This window comes from Enhydra lutris, unplaced genomic scaffold (assembly GCF_002288905.1).
Source record: "Enhydra lutris kenyoni isolate GAN:26980312 unplaced genomic scaffold, ASM228890v2 scaffoldscaffold27, whole genome shotgun sequence".
Classification (NCBI taxonomy): domain Eukaryota; kingdom Metazoa; phylum Chordata; class Mammalia; order Carnivora; family Mustelidae; genus Enhydra; species Enhydra lutris.
In genome coordinates this window covers 2370498-2395267 of record NW_019154111.1, presented here as the reverse complement: position 1 = coordinate 2395267, position 24770 = coordinate 2370498, and the positions used below count along the sequence as shown (strand labels likewise).

The window sequence follows — 24770 nt, the reverse complement described above, 5'->3', positions numbered from 1 at the left end:
CCCTCTCTTTCTCTCTCTCTGCCTGCCTCTCTGCCTACTTGTGATCTCTGTCAAATAAATAAATAAAATCTTAAAAAAAAAAAGAGTCTGTTTTATGGTTTGCCTTTCTCTTTTTTACCCCTATGTTCATCTGTTTTGTTTCTTAAATTCCACAATGAGTGAAATCATAGAGCATTTGTCTTGCCCTGACTGACTTACTTTAAATGAGGCAACTGATCTAGAATGATCCGCATGGTCCCTCCTAGTCCAACGGTCCCTTGTCTGCTCTGTCATCCTTTTGTTGGTTAGGGGGTAGCCATCCAGTGGAGGAAACAATTGGTGGATATGCTGCTGCCACTCGATAGGATAGGACTTCACCTCCGAGGGGGCTTCATATTTCCCATCCAACAACCCAGCACAACCACAGAGGCCAGGTAAGCTCCTCATTCTTCTAAGGTGTAACTGCCCTGACGTGCCAAGGGACGATGTTGTGGGACAGGCAAACAGACACTAAAAGTAGATAAGTCAAGGGAAGACATCTCCAGTAAGGAATGTCTCTCACCTCCTTTCAAGGTTGGCCCCAAAGTGGTATCTTCATGTTCATTTACCTTAAGGTGGCCTTAGTCTTCACGTTTCTAGAGTCTTTCACTTGGGAATTGAATCAGATTTAAGAACAGTCAAAATAATCACTTGTGAGGATTTCCCTATGACCAGAAACTATCTTCAAGCGGATTTTCTTGAGTGAATGCAAGTTAAAGAGGAGGTGAGAGTTATCACACAGAAGTGAATATAGCTTCCAAGGTCAAGAGCCAGAATGTTCAGGTTCAGACCCCAGCTCTGTCACTACCATAGGTGTTGCCCTGGGCAACATCCTCTCTGTGTTGCTGCACAACACGAGCAAACCGGGGATGATAACAGCTGGACTTTTTAGTGTCATCAAGCAGGTTAAATGGAATAATGGACATGACTTACTGTATATGGGACACTTAGAAGAATGGCGGGCGCAAGGCACGCACCCAGTAAGTGCCAATTGTTAGTAGTATCGCAAACCCAGTCTTTGGTAGGAACTGTCTCCTTCTACCATTCTTCTTACGGTCATTCATTACCAGCCTCTGCTGTCTAACCACACCCAATGTCCATATTTCCATAAAATGTCAATATCTACTCTGTTTCTGGGGTAGACTCTGAGTTCATCTGTCCCTGAGACATGAAAGGGGCTGGTTGAACAACATTCTATGCCTTCTTCATTTTCTGAAACTGGGAGTTGCTCTTTTACAGTCGAAAGAATTCCCTGGGACTCATTGTTGCCTTGGACTACAAGAGACAGGCACGGGGCGAGCTGTACTGGGATGATGGTGTATCTAATGGTAGGCCTCCCGGTGGTCCCCTCCCTGGGGTTCTCAGTGAAAAGTAGTCATTGCAGGCTGGCCAGTATGGCACTAACTCTATTATCATCGGTGCTGATTTCTGCAAGCTTGGAACGAATTTATTCTGGAAGTTCAGTTAGCCAAGCGCAATGCATTAAAATAGATCAGATGATCAACCTGTATGTTATTGACTACTAAAGCAACAGACATTATTGGGTTTAGTTTAATTAAATTATCTCTTCTTTGGGTGTCATTACCAATATCAAATAATACATTTTTGTTAATAGATTTGTAAAATACTGCTTTGATTACTATTGAGGAGGAAATATCCTAATTTGTATAGTATGCTTTTCCATTATAAGATTCCCATAGAAGTGGCTGACATAAGCTTCTGGTCTGTGATTATATAAAAACCCTGCCCTGCGTAGAATTAGCATTTATTAATATTTATTGGATATTTATTATTGCCCTGAGGCAGGGGATATGAAGATGAATAAGATGTAGGCATTGCCTCTCAGGAACTCCTAGTCCAGCAGGATAGATACAATGTGTATGTGGATGACTACAAATGCAAGTCACAATGTATTAAATGCCAGCAAAATGGTACCACAGAGAGTCATGGGAGTTTGCAGGGGCAAAGCAATTAGGGTTAGTCAAAGCAGTCCAGGAAACTTGGTGGAGGTTTGGCAAAAAGGGCAGAACCTGGATAAGCAGAGAAAAAGGAGAGAAAAGCATGACCATGCAGCTCCTCTGCTTCCTATAATCATGGGTACTCCTCTCTCTCTTCTAGATGCTGAAAAGAAGTATATTCTGTATGATTTTTCTGTCAGCTCTGTAAGTACTGTTTTTGAGGAACATGCAGTATATGTTCTTTTCTATGATTGCCTTTTGAATTTTTGGTTTGCTGTGATGCTTGGTCATATGGAACAGGGATGGTGCCCATGATGGTCCCAGAAAAGATGAGAGTTAAAATGAGAGTTTTTAATCTATGTTAGATATATAAGCCTCTCAAGTCAGTATGACTCCAGTGAAGAACTTGTTTTCTTTATTCTAGGAAAAAAAAAATCATTGTCTCTGAGCTTGATGAGTCCTAACTTCTGGGATGTGTCTTTGGCTAGAGGGAATGGGGTACAAGTGTGTGTGAGATGTGGGCAGGGGTGATGAGTGGTATGGGGCCTTTTTGAGGTTCTTCTATAATGGCCTTCCTTTCCAGCCCCCAAAACTTGGCACAGGTACTAAATGGTGGTTTTGAGAGGTTGGAAGATGGGTTTGAGAGTTTGGATGGTCAGAAAGATACAGATCATTGCTTGCCTCATCTCTCTCTCCCAAAGGCATCAAGAGGAAAAAAAGGCAATAACGCTATCTATCAGAGGATATGAGAATTCTAATTTGATTTTCTTTGAAGTCTGATTGTACATGTGTGAGGTTACTTTTGTGGAGTATCTCTTTCCTTTATTTCTCCTTTCTTTTAAGAAAGGAAGAATGAAGAGTAAGAACGCATATTGTTTTTTAAATTATCCTTTTTATTTTGAGATAATTATAGAGCCCCATGCAGTTGTAAGGAATAATACAGAGAGTTCTGCTTGTCCCTTTTACCCAGGTTCCCCTCATGGGAACATCTTGTCCTTTCAAGAATTTGATGTAGATGGAATCATACAGCATGTAAGCTTGAAACTGACATTTTTTTCCCTCAGCAAAATTCTCTCAAAATTCATCCAAGGCGTTGCATATTAAAAATCTATTCCTTTTTGTTGCTGAGGACCATTCCAAGATATATATATCTACCTTCTGTTTAACAATTCACTTAATAAATGGTTATTTCCAGGCATAGCTATTACAAAAAAAAAGCTGCTATGAACACTCATGGACAGGTTTCCATTTGTCTGGGATTGACACCCAAAAGTGCAGTTGCTGGGTCTTACAGTGATCGCATGTTTAGTTTTGTGAGGAACTGCCAAACTGGTTTTCAGAGTGGACCTACTATTTTGCATTCCCACCAGCAATGCTTGAGCAACCCAGTTTCTCTGTATCATAGCCAGCATATATGTTGTCATAAGTTTTTTTAATTTTAGTTCTTTTGATAAGGGTATTATCTTATCTTATTACCTGTTATTGTGGTTTCAATTTGTGTTTCTTTATTTCTAATGATGTTGACCATCCTTTCATTTGCCATCTGTGTATATTTATATTCCCTTAGATGAAATGTCTGTCCAGTTCTTCTGCCTATTTTCTCATTGACTGCCTGTTTTGTTTTTCTGTTCAGTTTTGAGACATCTTTATACGTTCTAGAGAGGACTTCTGTTTTGGATACGTGGTGTGTAAATATTTCCTATCAGTCTGTAGGCATGTCCTTTCATTTTTTCACTAAGCAAAAGTTTTAAATTTTGATGTGTCTAATTTATCTTTCTAATTTCTTTTATGGATCGTGCTTTTTCGTGTCCACTGTAAGGACTTTTTCTAGATCTTGAATATTTTTTCTCCTCTTTTTTTCCCTAAAAATTTTAGTTGTACCTTTTACATTTAAGTCTATGATCTGCTTTGAGTTAGTTTTTATACACAATGTGAGATTGAGACACAGATTTTAGTTTTGGCCTCTGGATGGCCATCTCACCCAGCATCGTTTGTTGAAAAGTCTCTCTTTTCTCTACTACATAACTTTTGAGCCTTTGCAAAAAAATCACTTGGGCATGCTTGTGGGTTCCCTAATCTTTTTAAACATCAAAGTGCCCATCCCCCCCCTTTTTTTCTTCAGTCCACCTTGGTCAGAGCTCCACTTCATCACTTTTGAACTATGATTCCCTGGGAAAGTTGTTTGCTTCCCCGGGGCTTCTGTCTTCCCAAGAAGGCTCATAGCTTGCTGTCAGAATGGAATGAGATGCTTAGCACCAAGCCTGGCACAGAGTAAACACTCATAAATTTTAGCTCCTATCCTCATCATCATTAAAAGGAAAAAGAAAGTATTTAGGTACTTCGTATGTGTGTGTGTGTGTCTTCATCTTTGTGGGCCAATAGGTCTGTGTGTGTGCTGGTGTCTTTTTATTTAAGAGTACCCATTTAATGCAGGCTGGTGCAGCCACTCTGGAAAACAACATGGAGGTTCCTCAAAAAGTTGAAAATAGAGCTACCCTATGACCCAGCAATCACACTATTGGGTATTTACCCTAAAGATACAAATGTAGTGATCCAAAGGGACACATCCACCTGAATATTTATAGTAGCAATGTCCACAATAGCCAAACTATGGAAAGAACCTAGATGTCCTAGATGATCCTAGATGAACCTAGATGATCAACAGATGAATGAATAAAGAAGATGTGGTATATATATATATAATGGAATAATGTGCAGCCATCAAAAGGAATGAAATCTTGCCATTTGCAACAACATGGATGGAACTAGAGGGTATTATTCTAAGTGAAATAAGTCTATCAGAGGAAGATAATTATCATATGATCTCTCTGATATGAGGAATTTGAGAGGCAGGGTAGGGGGTTGTAGGGGGTAGGGAAGGAAAAAATGAAACAAGATGGGATCAGGAAGGAGACAAACTGTAAGAGACTCTTAATCTCACAAAACAAACTGAGGGTTGCTCGGGTGTTGGGAGGGTAGAGATAGAGTGGCTGGGTTATGGACATTGGGGAGGGTATGGGCTATGTTGAGTGCTTTGAAATGTGTAAGACTGATTATTCACAGACCTGTACCCCTGGGACAAATAATACATTGTATGTTAATAAAAGTAATTAAAAAAAAAAGAGTACCCATCTTGTCCACTTGGAAATTCTGTGATGTCAGGAACATATTTTCTGAGTGATGGAATCAATCAGTAACCAGTGAGCCAAAACAAACATGAAATGTTACTGAAAGATTGAAGGCTGGAAAGAGTCTGGGTTAGCAAATTCCCTGGGGATGATCACCAGGCACCAATGAGAACTTCAGAGATAAAAGACATACCTCAGATGTCAGAAAGAAAAATGTTGAGTGGTATGTGGTGGTGTACCTAGTTTCTAAACAGATGTTTTTGTGTTTTTTTCTTTCTTTCCAGAATCGTCTACAGGCAAAGACTGTAAATAATAACTATATGGACCCTAACAACCTCATGTTTACAGATATCATAATCTTGGGAATGGACAAGCAACCTACTGATTTTACTGTCTTACATAGTAATTCTGCCACCTCCATTTCAAATGTTACCTACAATGTTTCATCAAAGGTGGGCGACTGTTCCATCCTTGCAGGGCCCTTGTCAAAAGCCCGGGCCTAAGATTCTGACAGCCAGCTCTCCCTTGCTCTTTTCGCTTTGGGCAGTTTCAGAGACAGCTAGCTTGCTGCAAAGTCTACCGTACCACAGGGCAGTTGCAGGAGAAACTATGCGTGCTAAATATGGACTCCTGAGCTTTGTTTGCATCAGAACACTGAAGAAGACAGTGGGCGCTGGGACTCTGAGGCAAGGCAGTTCTTCTCTGGGCAGATTTAAAACTAGACCTGCTGATCCCAGATGTGATATAGTGAAAATATGATTCAGTACATTGGCCTAGTTCTGGAGAGTATTTACACGTTTGTCCTCTCATTTAAGTTAAAGACTCTCTGTGAGACACAACTGACACACTGCTTTTATACCATTACCCTGAAGGAGAGTTGAAAAAAACACGAGGGATAATCCAATTCTGCTCTTACTGAATGAGTTCCTTACAAGCTAATCTTTAACAAAAGGTTCCAACTGTTAGTTGACTGTTTCAAGTGCTGGGAAATTCACTATTTTTTAGGGCAGCCCCCTTCCATTTTGACAATGCAGATTGCAAAAAATAAGAGCCTGGTTTCTGTACGAGGCAGAATGGGTTCCAGCCCTAGTTCTGCTGTCTCCTAGCTATGAGATCATGGGCAAAGCATTAAACCTCTTTACCCTCAGTTTTCTATTTTGTAAAATGAAGATAGCCGTATTAGTTGCAGCATAGGATTACCTTCTAGGATTGGTGGAGATAATGCATCTAAAGTGGTTATCACAGTGCTTGGCCCATATAAATGCTCCATAAAGTTTAACTATTGTTACTACTGGCATCATTATTATAGTGTGTGAGCACCACACCCAGGGTGCAACGAATCTTACAGAGAGCCCTGCTTATGATCTGTAATCCTTAACATGATGAAAGCCCTTCCCTTTCAATATTCCACAGTGACTCCATGAGGTGAGAAAGGTCAGAAATAAGCCAAGTTCATTTTCCTGACAGGGAGGTGGAAAGACCCAGAGGATAAAAAATAATATTCCAAATATCCCATGATGAAGTGGTCTTGGATGAAGGGCTAGCTTCCCTTCCAGATCATCAGGGAAGGACATTGGCTGGGTGGCTCAACTTCACCTTGTTTGTCATGCAGCCTCCTTTCTCCTTCCTCAGATGGTGAAGATCAGGGATCTCAAGGGACTGGCACTTGGTGAGAATTTCTCCATCGAATGGAAACTTCCAGTCAGTGACCTGGAGAAATTCAACTGCTACCCTGAGGATCCTGCAGTCTCTGAGGAGAGTTGCAGGCAGCGGGGGTGCCTTTGGGAGGTAATGATCAGGAACACACCACCACAGTGAGCAGAAAGTTGGAGAAACTTCCCGTGGATAATTAGACACCTAGAAAACACTTCCAAACTGTTGATGGGTTGAAGAGCAATCATCCTTCAGAAAAAAAAAAAATGACATTATGTCAACTGAAAAATTATTTTGCCAACTCCGGGTGAGAGGAGACCAGTGTTTTCCTCAGATATCCTGAATCAGAAAACACTTACTGCCACTCTGGCTCTCTCTTTCCTCCAACCACAGCATTTAAAACCCCACTTTTATTTTTAACACAGCAACAATACGTTGGGTATGCATTGTGTATTGAGTATTTTAAGTGAGGGTTTTTTTTTTTTTTTTCATCTATCAGAGAGTCCATGCAGAAGGTAAGTTGGTAAGACTTTTTCTCTTCATTTGATATATAGAATGAAAGTCAGAGAGATTACCTCAAGGTCACAATGGTAGCAATGAGGACACCAGGAGTAGAACCCTGCCTGAGGATTCCAGTCTCCAGATCAGGCTTCCTGCTTACCCTTACCTGCCCACCCAGGACAGGAGGCCAAAGAGCATGTGTTTTTTTAAATGGATGTATTCATTTACTGGTACTGTCGTAACAAAGTGCCACAAACTAGGTGACGTAGAACAACAGAAATCTGTTATGTGAGCGTTCTGGGAGCTAGAAGTCTGAGATCAAGCTGTCAGCAGTGTTGGTTCCTTCTAAGGAAAGGGAGGGAGACTCTGTCCTGTGCTTTTCTCCCAGGTTCTGGTGGTTCTCTGGCACTCTTTGGTCTTGCTTGGTTTATAAAAACATTGCCCCAATCTCTGCCTTCATCCTCACATGGGCATCTCACTGGGTGCAGGTCTGTCTCTGTGTCTAAATTTCCCCTTTTAATAAGGACACTGGTCATATCACATTAGACCGATACTAATGATCTCATTGAATCTGATCATCTGTAAAGACCCTATTTCCAAATAAGGTCACTTTCACAGATACCAGGGTAAGACTTCACATTTTGGGGAGGAACATAATTAAAGCCATAATAATGGGCACGGTGTAAGAGACTTAGTTTGTGTGAACCAGCTTCTCCAGAAATCAGACCCTTGAAGTGTGATGTTAGAGGCTGATGGGGAATTTCTTCTCTTATTCCAGAACACAACTGTTCCTGACGTGCCCACCTGTTACTACGACACCATCCCTAGTTATGCCGTCAGTAACATTGAGTACCTGCCTACGGGCATCACCACAAAACTTGCCCACCTGGGGGCCCCTGAATCAGCCCGAGCAGCCACTGCCTCTGGCTCTCTCTCTGCGACAATCAGCTTCCTCCAGCTGAGCGTGATCTACCACACAGAATACATGCTGCAGTTCAAGGTAATCTCTAAGGTGGTGCAGGTTTTGATCCTCAACACAGAGTTCTTACAGCTCCATGTGGATGAAAGTCATTGACACACAGTTGGTCCAAATCCATCATTTAATGGACAAAGGCACCATGGCCCAGAGAGGTACCAGTCCAGGATGTGATCTTGGACCCACCGGGGTTGTGAATGTTCTGCACTGCCAAGCGCTCAGTCATAAGTGTCCTCAAAGGACCCCTCCTTAGCCCTGTGAAAAATGTGTTCGCTCCATGGGAAACTCACATGAGTGGCATTAACTCACGTCCAGTGTTAGAATTATTTCTCTAACAGTGGTTCTTAAACTTCAGAAAGCTCCAGAATCACCCACAATTCTTGTTAAATTAAAGCTCAGATGTTAAAGCTTAGATGGCTGGGTCTCAGCCCTGGAGTTCCCAGTCTGAGCGTCTGCATCCCTAACACGTTTCCACATGATTCTAATGCTGAGGTGGGTCAAGGGGCCACACTTTGAGACCCACAGCTCTGCTCTCAAGGAAGTACAATGTGAACCACATGTATTTCCTACTAGCCATACTCCTAAGGATGTATTTGAAAAAAAATCAAATGCAATTCATTTTAATAAGATTTTATTTAACCAACATGCTGAAATATTATCTTACCATGTAATCCAAATACAGTTATTGAGCTATTTTAGAATTTTTTTTTTAAGATTTTATTTATTTATTTGATAGAGAGGGAACACAAGTAGGAGAGGGAGAGGGAGAAGCAGACTTCCTGCAGAGCAGGGAGACGGATTCGGGGCTTGATCCCAGGACTGTAGGATCATGACCTGAGCCGATGGCAGACATTTAACAACTGAGCCACCTAGGTGCCCCTAGAATCTTTGAATCATACTAACTCTTCAAATTTTGGTGTATAGTTTACACTTATAACAAGTCTCAATTCAGATTATCACCTTTCGAGCGTTTAACGGCTCCAAGTGTCTGGTGGGTCCGCTGCTGGGTGAGTTAGAGACAGAGACTACAGCAGGTGGAGCTGCCTCTCAAGGTCATCAAGGAGATCTCAGGGAATGATTTCCAAAGCCAGTGACTCCCCAACAGGGGTAAGCGGGCTCCTTTTGTTAGGGCTTGGGAGGAATATCAGAAGGGGGTTTTAACATTATAATAAAGCTGAGGTAACTGTGCCTGCACTTTCTGATTCATCTACACAGACCTCTCCTCAAATGTTTCTTTTCCTGGTCCAGCAATCCCATAGTTAGTTTCTAAAAGATGAAGTTACAGTTAGGCAGAAACTTCTAGGAGTTTCCTGAGTTCAGGAGGTCAGTCTTGAATTCAGGGGGTCACAGGGTCTCACTGGTGACAATACCACCTTGAACAACTCAGCTCTAAGCATTGTTTTTCACAGTATGTGGGAGGAATCACTCTGGGGATCTTGTGAAAATGAAGATTCAGATTCAGAAAATGAAGGGGAGGGTGGCCTGAGACTTTGCATTTTTGACGAGCCACCAGGGTCTGAGAAACACAATTTTAAGAAGCAGGACTATGGGCCAAACTTGTCTTAAGCATCTGAAAGCACAAACAGTAAGATCCGAATACATATAAAAACTCAGTTCTCTAATTTCTGACATACACATACATGCCCAAACATAATCTTACATTATTATGTGCACATACATATTCATGTGCTCATAAACAGACACACACACACACAAACACACACACACATTCTATCTGTGAAATTCTATATACTGAATTCATAAATTATTTAGAGGAAGTCCCCTCCCTGCTTCTGAATAGGTGTTTCTGAGGCATTTGGGAGTTCGGGATCCACATTGGGCATTGTAGGTAGCAAATCACATCCATTTGCTTTGGGATATTTGATGCCTCCCAATGTGATTCAAACTGGTCAGAAAACATGGGAACTGAATGATATTAACTGGCAGGAGAGATTTTAGGTCTAAGATTATACCATCAGAAAGTTTCCTTCTCTCTTCTTGTTAGATCTTTGATTCCACAAACAAAAGGTACGAGGTCCCCGTGCCTCTGAACACCCCTCCCTCTCCAGTTGGCTCTCCTGAAGACCGTCTGTATGATGTCAAGATTCAAAACAATCCTTTTGGGATCCAGATTCGAAGAAAAAGCTCTGGCACTGTGATGTAAGCACTATTTATTTAGTTCTCACTAAAGTGGTTCTGGGCCTAATTATGGTAGTTCTAATTAATGCACATAAAATATTAATCTTAGAGACAATATAAGTATGTGTATGTGTGTGTTAGAAAATGGAGCAACAGATCTACTCCCTGTTTACTAGTCACTAACTCAACAAGAAAAATTAATCAAAGGCTTAAACTAAGTGTTGCTCAATTTCAGAAAAAAGAAAAATGCATGTTCTACTCATTGTTCTTGTTGAGTAGAACAGAAAACTCTTTTTAGTGAGCATGACCAAGGATAGAAATCAGCTCTATGTAGCCTCATTATAAAATAACAGAAGACTTGGAAGAGAGGGAAAGTTTTCTAAGGAAAGAGAAACAGCTTCTTAAAATCTTTGCTTTTATCAGCGCTGTAGACTTAAAGTCTTTTCCCAATGTTAAATGGGAAAAGAGTTGTCATTTCTCATCCCTTGTCTTGTTGCTGAATGGAATGAAGTGAAGGATTTTGCCTGGGGCTGAAGTTCCCCTTCCAAGTAAAAACCATCACCTCTGTGCGCACATGTAGACAGCCTTTTCCTCTCTTTGACTGAGTGTTTAACTTTGGTCAGTTAGTTGCCTTCTTTGCTAAGAAGTCCTTTGACCAATCTAGAGAACTCATGTGAAGAGCTTTACCCTTTTCTTTTGGGAAACGTGATTAGACCTTGCTTATTGATTCATACATGTATACAAACCGGTTCTCCAATGATCACTGGGATAAAGAGATGAGTGAGACATAGTCCTTGCCTTCAAGGAGCCCATGGCCTAGAAAAGGAGTTCTCAGCCTGGCAGACCACAGAATAAAAACATTGGCAGTGAGTCATGGCCTTTGTTACGAGCTATGTCGTTTCACAGTATTTGAACCTGCATCCAGCTGTGCATTCCTTTAGAAGGCTGAGGAAGCCACTAGAATTCCCAAACAGGCCCCCTGCTTACTCTGCCCATGATCAGGGCAATGTGGAGGTATGCTTTTGTGTTACAGTTGGGATTCTCAGCTGCCTGGCTTCACCTTCAACGACATGTTCCTCTCCATTTCTACTCGCCTCCCCTCTCAGTACATCTATGGCTTTGGGGAGACGGAGCACACAGCTTTCAGAAGAAGTATGAGCTGGACCACGTGGGGAATGTTTGCTCGTGATGAGCCCCCAGCAGTAAGCACAAAAGAAAAAGACTATCGATCAGTTTCTCTCCGTATAAATTTATCTTAATCCATATGTACATGTAGAGTGCCGATTAATGAGCTTCACCTTGTGTTGATAAATTCTGTTCTCAGACGAAATAGGCCACGGGTTACGCTCCTTCTGTCCCTAACATACTTTTTTCCTGTGGACTATGGATTTTACTTCGTAAACTTTTCTTTAGTATATTCTATGTGTCAGGTACATGTCTTATTTAAAAAACGGTGTCCGTTCTCCAGAGGTTTATAGGCTAGTAAGAGAGAGAGAGAGAGAGATGCAGAATTAATGGTAAATATATATTATATATCCCTCCCCCTCATATATTATATACATAATTAACATATATAATATATATCATATATTATATATAATATATGATATATATTATATATAATATATGATATATATTATATATACATATTACACATATATGTATATACATATATATAATACATACATATATAATACATACTATATATGTATTATATAATATATATATTATATATGTAATATAATTATATTAATATTATCTGTGCTATGAGAGAATTATGTAATAATAAATGAGGAGGGCATGGAGGGGGAGGGCACCTGATTTTTTTATTTGGGGTAGAAAGAAAGGTTTAATAAAGAACATGACATTGTGGTGAATCTTCAATATTGAATAGGAGCTTGCTGTTTGGGTTATGATGTAGAAACAACTTTTTGGATATTTCTTTTTTTGATTACTGCCTACTGTCCCCCATGACTCTCCCAGTACAAGAAGAATTCCTATGGCGTCCACCCCTACTACATGGCCCTGGAGGAGGATGGCAGCGCCCATGGGGTGCTCCTGCTAAACAGCAATGCCATGGGTAAGACAGAGGCACATTCCCTGCACATAACCAGCTGTGACTACTTTCCTGGGATCTGGAATACCAGTAGAAATAGAGAAATTCAAGGGCAAGGGAAATGGAATAAAACTGACTTTCCCTCCCTTCCATCCTTTCTTCTTTCCTTCCCTTCCTTCCATCCTTCCTTCCTTCCTTTCTTCATTTCTTCCTTCCACATTTATGAAGAGCTTTAGGCCAGGTGTTAGTGGTAAAATTTTGACCAAATTGCATGACCTTTTACTGTGACAGTTTAACTTCCTTTCACAGAGTGATACAAGATGTTGAGATTATGTTTGCGGTACCTGCAAATCCACCTATTCCACAGCATAAGAGAAAACCTTCCAGGGAAGGAAAGCATGAAAGAAAGAGAGAAAGTAAAGAGTACATTTTAGGGCAGATTTACTATCTAGGGGATGTATAGCTCCAAGGACTCCTTGACTCTTTGTCTTCTTCTTTTTTTTTTTTTTTTTTAAAACAGATGTGTCATTCCAGCCCACTCCTGCCCTGACATACCGCACCACAGGAGGGATTTTGGACTTTTATATGGTTTTGGGGCCAACCCCTGAGCTTGTAACTCAACAATACACTGAGGTTAGAATTCACTCTATGCATTGATAAACAATCAAGTGATTTTTGGTTATTACCATGTTCTTATCACTGAGATAGTTGATTTTTGTTTCTATGTCCCTTGGGTATTCCTACTACATTATTGCTGTCTTTCCTGAAGTTAGGTTCTAATGTTACAGGTATAAAGGCATATAGATATGCCTTTAGATAACCCATGTGTCTCTTAATTATTTGCTAAGCATCCTAAGAATATCTAATCAGTAACAACCCCTGAGTTCTTAGCCTTCCCAGAGTAGAATCTCTAGAATACAGGAGATTTTCTGTCATCCTGCATGTTGATGATCAGTCCATATTTATTTAACTCTCTTATTTTTCTTGAGCAAGACCTCTTAGATCAGACAGTGCTCAGTAGAAGTGCTCAAATTGCTTCAAGTATAAGTCTTTTCTTCCCTTTCCCCCAAAGTCTTCCTGGACCCATTTTTCTTTTTTCTTCTAGTTGATTGGTCGGCCAGCAATGACTCCATACTGGGCCTTGGGATTCCAGCTAAGTCGCTATGGATACCAGAATGATACTGAGATCTCCCAGTTGTATGAGGCAATGATGGCGGCACAGATTCCCTATGTATGAATCCCCCACTCAGCCCATGGTTTAATTAGTTATGGGAATTTGTGCCTAATTATAGATTGAAAATGTCTTCAGGGAAATTATTGATGATGACTTCAGTACAGGAAAATGTAGTTACAGAGCTAGTCTTGTGTGGAATACAGTGATTTCCAAATTTATTTCACGCCACCCTTAAATCGAGGGTTCAAAATTGAAAGTTGCCTTAATTCTTCAGTGGTTGGCAGTGTGTTTGAGGGATACTGTTACTCATTCATTGCCTTTTGCCAAGAATGCCCTGCAGTAAGCATGGCTAGTCTTAAGTCATGACTTTGGGAACTTCTAAGTGAGAATCATGTCAAAAGGATGACAGTTCTTAGAGAGGATGGATATAAAGTGACAGTATGAAAGAAAGCAGCTAAAATCAAGTCTTCACTCTCTGGGGATCACACATACTCACATATGCATATCACACAACGACAACCTAGTCCCCTTCCTAAGCCCCAAGAAGTGTAGGCCATTGCTGCCAGCAAGCAGAAGTCCACAGAGAGCACACCCTTCCTCTGTAATCATCAGTTTCTCATCCCTCATGCTCTTTCTCTGCTGTCAGTCCACCTCCTGAGAGTTTAGAGGACAACTAATGACTGGAAGATGGGAATAAAGTGAAGTGTTATGATGTTGTCATCAAGATAATTTGAAACATTCACCCAGGCTTTAAGTATTTTATTTTTATGTACTACTCTACCATATATGTATTAAATGTAAAGTAGAAAAAGTAGGAAAATTAACAGATGAAAAAATCCAGAGATCTACTGCACCAAGGTGATCAGTGTTTATAATATGTCAGTTTGTTCTTTTCCAAGCTTTGGCTTTTGCACAAGTCTCTGTTCCCCAATCAAGTTTTACCTAGAATCTTAAGGCAATATGGGTGATTATCCTCTTCAGGCCAAAAAGGAGTATCTCTTTTTTTCAAGTGAGTATTAACCACATTAGCCATCACTCACCAACCCTAGATTGAGTGACTTTCACATGCAGAAGCCTGGTTTGGTAATATTTAGAGAAAAGGGAAGACAAAATTCTCATCTCAAGGACCATGCAGTAGAACAGAATGGCAGAAATACACACATTCTAAAAACCTATACAATAATACAGTTCTAAATGTAATAAATCCAATCAGGTTTACTGGAAGGGGGGAAATAAATATATTTCTCAGGGAAGTCCTGCTTTCTACCCTTGAATATTCAACTAGCACTTGTTTTGATAGGCTCGCCAATTTGCAATGTGAAGAGTGGAAAAGAATTGAATCAAGGGAGGGAAAGCAGAGACAATTCCAATTGGGGGAACAGATGGAAAAGGATGGGGACAGGTGATCTGTATGTAAGAATCAGAAAGCAATTTCAGTCTTCAGAATTGAAAAGTGTGTGTTTGTGGTGGGGGGGGTTGGACAAATTAGGAGGGGCCTGGGCTGGGGTCGGCAGAGGCGTTTGTGGGTCCTGAGGGGTACTGCCATAGGATCCCCGGCACCTTGCTTGCTCCTTCCTGTAGGACGTCCAGCACGTAGACATCGATTACATGGACCGGAAGCTGGACTTCACTCTCAGCTCCAGCTTCAAAAACCTCAGCTTCTTGATTGAGCAAATGAAGAATAATGGCATGAGATTCATTCTCATTCTGGTAGGTATTTAGAAGATTAGAGCCCATTTTCTGTTTCTGTGTTCATGGCTTTAAAATAGTAGCATTGAGGGAAACTAGATGAAGAGTACACAAGACTTCCCTGTACATTTTTTGCAACTTCCTGTGAGACTATAATTTTTTTTTAAGTTTTAAAAAGCGAATAAACAAAGGAGGACAGAACACATGAAAAATGGCTTTCCGAAGGTGATACTTTGCAATATTTATTTTTCATAAGTATCACTGAGGTGTAATTTGTTACTACGATTCCCTTGGTTAAAGTCAGAACTATGGACTGAAACACTGAACATAACAGCAACATCCAAAAGGCCTCATTGTTCTAGGCTGTGCCTCTGAGGGAATCGCTGTATCCTAGTCTCATATTTACCTTAGGGGGTTCAAAAGCCACTTCAGTTGTATCATTACTCAGCAATGGTGAGGCTCAGGGGATTTACTTCTTCTTAATTAAACTCACAAACAACTGAGCTAAGATTCAGAACATCAATTTATGATTTTGCACTGGAGGCTGTATTTTGATAAACACGGAAGTAGTTACCTGCAAATGGTCCTCCCTTCTAGCTTTCAAGAAATAGAACATTATTTCCTGACTTTCATTCATTCATTCAAGTATTAATTAAATACTGGGTCTTTGAAAATCACTGTTCTAAAAAGTGTGTGTGTGTGTGTGTGTATGTGTCTGTGTGTGTGTGTGTGTGTGTGTGTGTATGATCGAAATTAATGAATCAGACATTGTCCTTTTTCTTACAGGATTTTATTCAATCAGAGACAGCCAATAAATCACCATTAAAGAATGACTATATTGTACAACTGGACTAACATTACACTGCCTATTAACTAACTGGCAATAAAAACTTCAAAAAATGAGAAAAATTAAAGATAATTTCAGATAGTGGTGATTTATATGACAGTTGTGAAATAGGATACTATTATAGGGTAACTAAGGCAGGTATGGGATGGGGTAAACAGGGAAGCCACTTTGGACACAGAACAGAAGAAAGAAGCTTCATGTTCTTAAAGAGTATTGATACCATACTCTAGGAGCACAATAAATTGACTTTCTTTGTGGGAGGTTAATGTCTTATTAACCTGGCTTATCTCCAGGAATGTTTTCCAACAGCATACTTTATTCCTCAAGAATTTTATAGACATAAAGCAAATTATCTATGGGTATTCTGTTTTTGTTTTTTGTCTTGGAGCTGTTTTTCTCATGTTTGCTGTTTTAAACCCTTTCATTGCAGGACCCAGCTATTTCTGGCAACGAGACCATGTATCAGCCATTCAAAAGAGGGAAGGAAAACAATGTGTTCATCAAATGGCCCAACAGTAATGACATTGTCTGGGGAAAGGTGAGCCTTGGGAGAAGATGCCCATAATTAATCAGCACCAGAATGTCTTGATTAAAAGAGGCTGTCAGTAAATCCTGGCAAAATATATTGGGTAATTAATAAATCATGAATGAGTAGAAATCTTCCTGATGTTGATTAATAAGACCAAGGTCTAAGTCTCTAAAGTATCAGTGAGCTTTGTTTTATTGTCTGGAGATATTCTGATGCTCCAACCTTTATGTATTCCAGCTGGTCACGTAACAAACATAAAGAATTCCTTTGGGAATGGCTCTGAAGTCTGTGTCTGTTGAAGTCTGTGTCTGATGAACTCTCAGTCTTCATCTGTTTGTTTTATAGCAACAGAATTGTAGGTGCACTTCCTGACCCCAGGTGACAGAAGCTCCTACGCAGGATTCCGACTCTGCTTTGTAACTGTGCTACGCTTCCTGCTGTTTTAGGTGCATGCTCTGCTTACTGTGCCTTTGGATGTTGCCTTCTCAGCTTACCCAGATAATATCTGCACTTCAAGACCAACTCAAATGTACTCTCATAGAAGCATTCAGTGACCAGTTTACCTCTGCTCATTTCTCCCATTTTCTATATTAGCATCTTCAGAGAGGATAGCATGTCACTTAGCACACACATTTATCTGTGAACTCTTAGAAAACAAGGACTAAGTGGGTTAGTCCTGCATGACTCAGTGGGTTGAGAGTCCAACTTTTGGTTTTGGCTCAGGTCATGATCTTAGGGTCCTGGGGTCAAGCTCTGCGTCAGGCTCCCTGCTCAATGAGGAGTCTCTCTGTCTCTTAAATAAATATATCTTTTAAAAAAAAGAAAACAAGGACTATTTCTTACTTAAATCTCAGTAGATACAGATTATAGTACAGTGCCTATCATATAGTATCAGTAAGCATTTGCTGAATGGATTAATTAATCAACGTATATAGTTAATGCCCTTCTAGTTAATTAATCAATGTATATAGTTAATGCCCTTCTAGTTATAGATGAGATTGGTTGAAACTCTGGATTTTTTTTAATGCTATGTATATTTGGAATCTCCAGTAAGTGTTAATGCTACTTAAGAATATTAAGGCTAATTTTATAGGTTGTGAATGAAATCAATCTTAGTTCTTTAGAGTCATGTTTTAAATTTGTTACTTTTGGAGAGAATTTTGTTATATGTCTATGATAGACAGCAGAATAGTCATTTGAAAGGTGATTGATCAGAGGATATATTTAAAATAGATTTAGCTTATTTTATTTTTGAGCTTAATGATTTTGAAAGCTTATGAAATGAGTCAAAGGACCCTACTCTATTTTCTCCTAACAGAATTTCATATATTCAGATTTTACTATTTAATTAATGACAAAGAAATCCAAGAATTTTATGGAGATGCATGTCATTAGAGTCTGACACGTGAATCATCTCATGGTCCATATGCAATGCCTTTCAGAAGTTTTAATTTTTCTTCTTTTTCTATAGGCTTGGCCAGAACTGCCCAATGTGAATGTGGATACATCCCTTGACCATGAAACTCAGGTTAAGGTATAGTTGTGTGCAGATTTCTGTCCACGTTGCCCTAAACATCTGGATACTTATAAGTGTTATCCCAGGACTTGGTTAAACAACTCTCTGAGCATGCTTGTCAACCGGTAATTTCTTGGTAGAATGAGATCAGACAGAAACGGAAAACACAATAAGCAACTAAACTGGAAATGTGTAGAGGGAAATGAAGTGAAGTGTCTTCACATGTGTGCCTTTAATAAGTGGTATTATGTTTAAATCCAATGGTGCTTGAAAAATAATAAATTGAAATCCAGAATATTTTCACTGGAGAGGTTATGAACAGACTAGGTTTTTAGTGAATTGTCCCCATATAAGAAAATATGCCAGCCAGTTCAAAAGGGTTGATGTTTTTGATCTCCACACTTGATGTCACATCAACCTGGGCATCTAGCCTCCCCTTCAATCTGCAGGTCACTTTTCCCTGGATGACTGGTCTCCTTTATTTGGTCAGTGTAGAAAAAATATTTACATATCTGAAGTTTGATCATTTAGACCCAGATAGTTAATTTTCCAGTTCATATGATTAAAGGTCCGGTCATTAAACGGATCTCATGTTTCAAGGGGGTTTAAGACTATCTAATGTCCTTCTAGGAGAATAAAGAATGCAGTCAGCCTTCTCTGAGCTTTGTGTTCACAGTAAACTCTGTAGAAACAACAGCAGAGCTGAGACTAGTTTCAGAATCTGAGTGGGGCAGTACCTTGCCCAGGTACCTGCTCCTTGTCCCTTCCTGGTCCCCAGACTCCCCTTCCTGGACAGGTGAAGACCCATCCTGAAAGTATGTGTTTACTCTTACAGCTGTACAGAGCCAACGTTGCTTTTCCTGACTTCTTACGTAATAGTACAGCCGCATGGTGGAAGATGGAAATCAAAGAGCTCTATGAAAATTTCCAAAAGTCAGGGAAGAACTTGAAGTTTGATGGACTGTGGATTGTAAGTGCACCCTTGGTGGTTCTTCTTTGGAAATGTTAGGAGTCAAACCATGGAGAGGCAATGCAAAGACAAACAAAGGAAGGAGCTAAGGCTGGGGGAGTGAGAGAGAGGGATACTCTTGTATAGTTGAGGTGCTGGACCCCTAGAGACACAGAGAGGATTGTGCATCTGCCCAGGAACATGCCTGCAAAAGCTGGAGCCCTTGGAGGAGATGGGCCACTACTAGAGATGCTGCCAGAGAAAGTGGGGGAGGGACAAATACCCCAGCTTCTCTTATCTCCCAACCTCCAATCACTGGCTAGTGCCTCCCATTGGCCAAACTACTCAGAAGCTAATACCTGGGGAGCCTGAGGGGCCATCCTGTGATACCGGGTGGAGCAGGGGCTGGCAAGGCATGAATTCAAGAGACAATAGGTGTTCACCACGGTGCTGGTACAGACTCATTTTCAAAGGCCTGTTCAGATATTGCTTACACATGTCAGTTGGGCTTAAAGGCAGGGCTTCATGAAATATCTGTGGGACATGTGTCCAAAGGCTCTTCTACTTGTGTTTGTCTCAGGATAGGAAGCATATCAGTGTTCCAATTTTCTTCCTCACTGTCCAGTGGCCTGAAATCCTGAGCATTTTCTAGGCCAGCTCTCAAGGGTTTCATAGGTCTGGGCTATGCTGAAAGAAGGTCATAATTCACCCAGAGATAGACCTACAAGCCCGCTGGAAGCCCTAGGGCTTTTCTGGCCACTATTCTCAGTGTAGGTAGACCAGAACAGACACATGGAAGATTAGCCTGAACAAGGCAAAGCAGACAATGAAGAAATGTGTGTAGCTCCGAGGAATAGGGAGATGATTACTCTGGGATATTTGTCCTGGGGGAGGGAAGATGTGGCTGAAAAACTCAAAAAATAGTAAATAGGTTCCCAAACACCTACCTTTGCCCTTAGTGTTTCCTGTTAAAGGTAGTTCAATTTACAAAATCTTAACTTTTCCACTAACAAAGTAGGCAGTGAACATTCACCTCAGGAACCGCCACTGCTTAAATTTAGTAATAAACCCCCAAGTATGATTTCATTTCCAGATTTGGTTCTGGGTTAACCTACAACTCTTTAGGACTGCATCTACTGCAGAAAGCAAGACACTTGTCCTTGTGTTTGGTCTCTGCTGAATCAGTCCAAGCTATTGGACTGAGAAAGAGTAGGGGAAGAGAATAGCAACCATGGGCCACAGATAAAAAGTGAGTAATTCATACATAGGAAAACAAAAATGGGTTCTTGTGTGGGGAGATGTATCAAGGAATCTCCTTAGATCCTGGATCCAGCATGAGTTCCATATTTTTGCTACTATGAAATAATCCTCACAAGTTTAAAAATGCCAGGTAAGCTAGAAGTTTCACCCTCTACATAGATAAACATGGATTCTTAGAGTCCATCTGGGTCAATGCCTTAGAGTAAACAGAGGCAATGAAGTGATTAGCTGAGTTCTTAAATAAGATGTGTTCATCTCCGTGAAATCTGTGTCCTCCAGAGCCAAGGTCACAGTGTCTCTGACATCACAGAATCTTTCTTGTTAACTCATTGCAGGATATGAATGAGCCATCAAACTTTGTGGATGGATCTGTCAGGGGCTGCAGCGATGAAATTCTTAATAATCCACCCTATATGCCATGTATGTAAATGATTCCTTCATCAAATTACTCCCCTACTCAAAAACTCTGAAAGTTTTCCTTCTCTTGTCAAAGTGAAGCCTAATTTTGGAGAATGAAAATACTTATACACATGACATAAAATCCCAAATAGAATAACCTTGAATAAGTGTAAATTACAGATCAGGCATAGAAATAATGACATGATGTATTATGAAAGACCAAGCAATGGATGATTACATTGGTAACTGTGAACTGATTGCTCACACTTTAAATAACCACGTATCCCGCCCCCAACACAGACTATTTTGGTTAGAGAATGAAAATCTGGGCTCTATTCTCTCTCTGTCCATGTCCACAGACACTTCATGAAGGACATGCCCTAGTTGTTCTGTAATACAAACAGAATAGAGCATCATAGGACCTTACCATCAAAGGTATCTCAGAAAGTTGAATTCTTACAGAAACCCAGGGAAGGAAGCAACTTACCTTCTTAGAAACAGCAAACCAGCAGTTTGTGGGACAGAATCTGCAATCTAATTTTCTTGATGTTTGGGTCACAGTTATCCTGTTCATGGCTCACTAACTCCTGCATACCTTTCCCTCTTCCTTCCCTTCTTCCTCTCTTCCCTCTCCCTTCCTTCTCCTTCCTCCCCCAATATTTATGTATCAGGCAAGTACTAACGAATCAGAAAATTTAGAAACCTTAATACAGTTGATTGAAACAAGATCTATTCCCTTGAGAATGTTACCATCTAGTGGAAGAAACAGTCATAACAACAAAGGAGTTTATTGTACAGATAAGTGGGCTCTGGTTGCATTCTATAAATATCAGAGGACAATGAAGCGTGCCTTGCCCAGTTCCACACCCTGTCTTTACCCTTCATTAGTTATAAAGATGTTGACTTTGTAGACAAAATAATTCTTGAAATTGGAACTGTTGACTGGTAACAAAGTCATTGAATGAAATGGAGAAACGGCAAAACTAATGAGCATTTCTCGTGAATGAACACAGCAAATTGTTTTGGAAGTAACTCTGCCTTTCCACTCAGATTTGGAGTCCAGGGAAAAGGGCCTGAGCAGCAAGACCCTGTGCATGGAGAGTGAGCAGATCCTGCCGGACGGCTCGCGGGTGCGGCACTACGACGTTCACAGCCTGTATGGATGGGCCCAGACCAGACCCACCTACGAGTGAGTGTGTTTCTAGAGAGGATGGCTGGATCTCAAGAGCATGCAATCCTTGATCCTCGGGGTCATGAGTTTGAGTCCCATGTTGGGTGTAGAGATTACTCTAACAAATAAACAAACTTAAAAAAAATAATAAAGGGAAGAAGCCTGCCTAAAATTTAGTCAAGCTGAAGGAATGTTAAGGCCTTCCTGGTCAGTTGGATTCCTGGCCTCTATGTCATCCACCCTTTGCCAAGGGGACAAGCAGGAGAAGCCACACCTTCAACTTGAGGTAGTTTCTAAGACCTTTCCTTTCCTGCTGACTCAGGACCTCTGGTATGGCCAGAAGTGAGTCACTGGAACTTTCTCCTTTCATGGCCTTTGTTGGGCATGCCCAGAGCCTTGTGCGTGTGCTGTCTTTTCAGTCCTCAGGAATATGTAGGATCTTTGCAAAATTCTCCATGGTTCTACTTCTCCAGAATTTACTCTAAGAACAGCCGAGCTTTGTTTGTCCCAACTGAACCCTAGCCTGAATACCTATGATGGTGCCAGAAAATTGTCACTGTTTTGGGAATTCCCAGGCTCTGGCCACAGAACCTTGGGAATGGAGATGGCCACAACACCCTAGGAATAGAGATTATCCAGGGGGTTGGAAGCTAGAACAAAAATATCAATTATGTTCAGGGGCTGGTGCTTTTCACAGAGCACCCAAAGAGATCAGATCTGTGAGGCTGCTGCAGGGCTGCTGGCTGTTGAAACCACTGAACAAGGGATGGGGTCAGCTGGGAGCAGCCCAAGTTCAAAGCCCACAGACCTCACTGTCCTGCTGAGATTGAGTCATTTTTCTTGGATAGACCATTTCCATTGCTTTCCAGACCTGGTTAATTTCTAGAATTCTGAAATGGTCAGTGACAAAGCTCTTTGCCTCCCATCTACCCTTCCTCTCCATCCTTGCCTTATTTCAGACTGTCATTACCTCTCAGACGTGTGTGGATGTGTCTAAGTGTGTATCCATCCAGGTGGGGATTTATGCTGGTGTGAAATACTGGAAGTGACCCAATGGATTAATCTCTGCCACAGTAGCTAGTCCCTTTCCCTAACATCGTTTACTGAATAATTCATCTGTGTCTATTGATTTGTAATGCTTTCTTCAGCAAATATGTGAATTAAATTATGTACTTGGATCTGTTAATAGCCTTTCTCTTTTTGTTCCATTGATTTTCCTGCCATGCATTGTTTTTATTTTCTTACTGAAGCTGCAGGCAGAAGACCCACCTTCCGTAGGGAGGTATTTGAACATCCTTTGTGTATATCTGTCCTTGTGTGCCAAATGTATCCCACTTTGTGAGGAGTAGCACAGAGAGAATTACCAAATAGCTATAGTCATATATACTCTTATTTGGATCCCGGATCTGCCTCCTTGCTCTTTAAATGTCCTCTGATACGTTGTCCAACTTCTCTGAGCCTCAGTTTTATAACAGAAAAGGAGGCCAAGGAGACCTTCTCAGGAGGTTGTGAGGCGATATATACGGGAATGACCAGGCTAATACCCGGTTAGAGCAATTGCTCTGTAAACACCTGCCTCACACCTCACCCAGCTCCTTCCTGCCACCTCGATGTAGGCAACTAGTTAATTTATTATTTTTTTTTTAAAGAAAGGAAATCCACATTTAGGGGATGATGGATCCCAGTTGTCCTGCTGTGACTCTTGGAATCACTTTTAAATAGCAGATGCTTCCAGGGAAGACACATTTTGGCTCCAAATGGAAGACCATTGCCACCTCATATTTCAGACTGGAGCGGCTCTCTGTAATGAAGTCCCACAGCTGTCCCATCCTCGAATTCACGCCCAATTCACTTCCTTGTTCCCTTCCAACCAGAGCTGTGCAGGAGGTGACGGGACAGCGAGGGGTCGTCATCACGCGCTCCACGTTCCCCTCTTCTGGCCGCTGGGGAGGCCACTGGCTGGGTGACAACACGGCCGTGTGGGACCAGCTGAGGAAATCCATCATCGGTGTGTGGGCTTCCCCCCAGGGGCCCCTGCTGGCAGGGAGTGGGCTGGGGTGTGTCCCGGTGGAGACACTCGTTATGTCTGCGTGTCGTTCACATGGGCAGTGAAAGCAGCAGGAGCTGACTTCTCCGTGGGTATGAGTTTGAGTCTCTACCCATCGTTTGATATTTTCATCATTGTTGACCCAGGGCTTCGAAGTAGGGTATGGAAGAGACAGGGAAAACCTACCCTCTGAAAGGGCTGCTTTGTCCAACGCAGCTGTCTTCTCATTGCAGGCATGATGGAGTTCAGTCTCTTTGGAATATCGTATGTAAGTTACATAGGGGCCGTTATTAATTAGTCATATTCCAGCGTGTCTGCAACCTACTAAAGTCCCACCTCATGTTCTGATTTTGCATCTTCTCAGACAGGAGCAGATATTTGTGGCTTCTTTGGAAATGCTGAATATGAGATGTGTGTTCGCTGGATGCAACTGGGGGCCTTTTATCCCTTTTCCAGAAACCACAACACCATCGGGACCAGGGTGAGGCGGCAGCTGGTGCTCAAATCACAACTTCTTTACCCTCAAAAGAAGCGTCCTTCTTTGTTGAGGAAAAACCATAAAAATCAGACCCTCTGTGGGTTTCTTAGGAAACCCACAGAGCAATTCTCAAGAAAACATTATTGCTTATGTCTTGAGGGATGTGTGCCTATGAGGACAGCAGGGTTTGTAGCTCCCGTGGAGCTAAACTAAAAGAAGCTCTTTTTCCTTGGAGAATTTTTATTTTACTCAGATCCATCCAAGCTCTGTCAGTGCTGCATA

At 41.1% G+C, this 24770-nt stretch overlaps 1 protein-coding gene across 1 annotated transcript in view; it reads left to right on the top strand.

The window, feature by feature from the left end:
- Positions 1-24770, top strand: part of LOC111152008 (maltase-glucoamylase 2 (putative)) — an 89418-nt gene that overhangs the window by 43442 nt on the left and 21206 nt on the right. The window contains exons 20-39 of the mRNA XM_022510273.1: positions 289-413; positions 1258-1346; positions 2137-2180; positions 5389-5556; positions 6737-6892; positions 8037-8258; positions 10240-10394; positions 11407-11575; positions 12357-12453; positions 12950-13062; positions 13535-13660; positions 15185-15313; positions 16570-16677; positions 18140-18202; positions 19020-19154; positions 20729-20813; positions 21843-21981; positions 23838-23971; positions 24244-24278; positions 24375-24491. Coding sequence (XP_022365981.1) covers positions 289-413; positions 1258-1346; positions 2137-2180; positions 5389-5556; positions 6737-6892; positions 8037-8258; positions 10240-10394; positions 11407-11575; positions 12357-12453; positions 12950-13062; positions 13535-13660; positions 15185-15313; positions 16570-16677; positions 18140-18202; positions 19020-19154; positions 20729-20813; positions 21843-21981; positions 23838-23971; positions 24244-24278; positions 24375-24491 — 2409 coding nt within the window. The remainder of the gene's footprint in view (positions 1-288; positions 414-1257; positions 1347-2136; positions 2181-5388; positions 5557-6736; positions 6893-8036; positions 8259-10239; positions 10395-11406; positions 11576-12356; positions 12454-12949; positions 13063-13534; positions 13661-15184; positions 15314-16569; positions 16678-18139; positions 18203-19019; positions 19155-20728; positions 20814-21842; positions 21982-23837; positions 23972-24243; positions 24279-24374; positions 24492-24770) is intronic.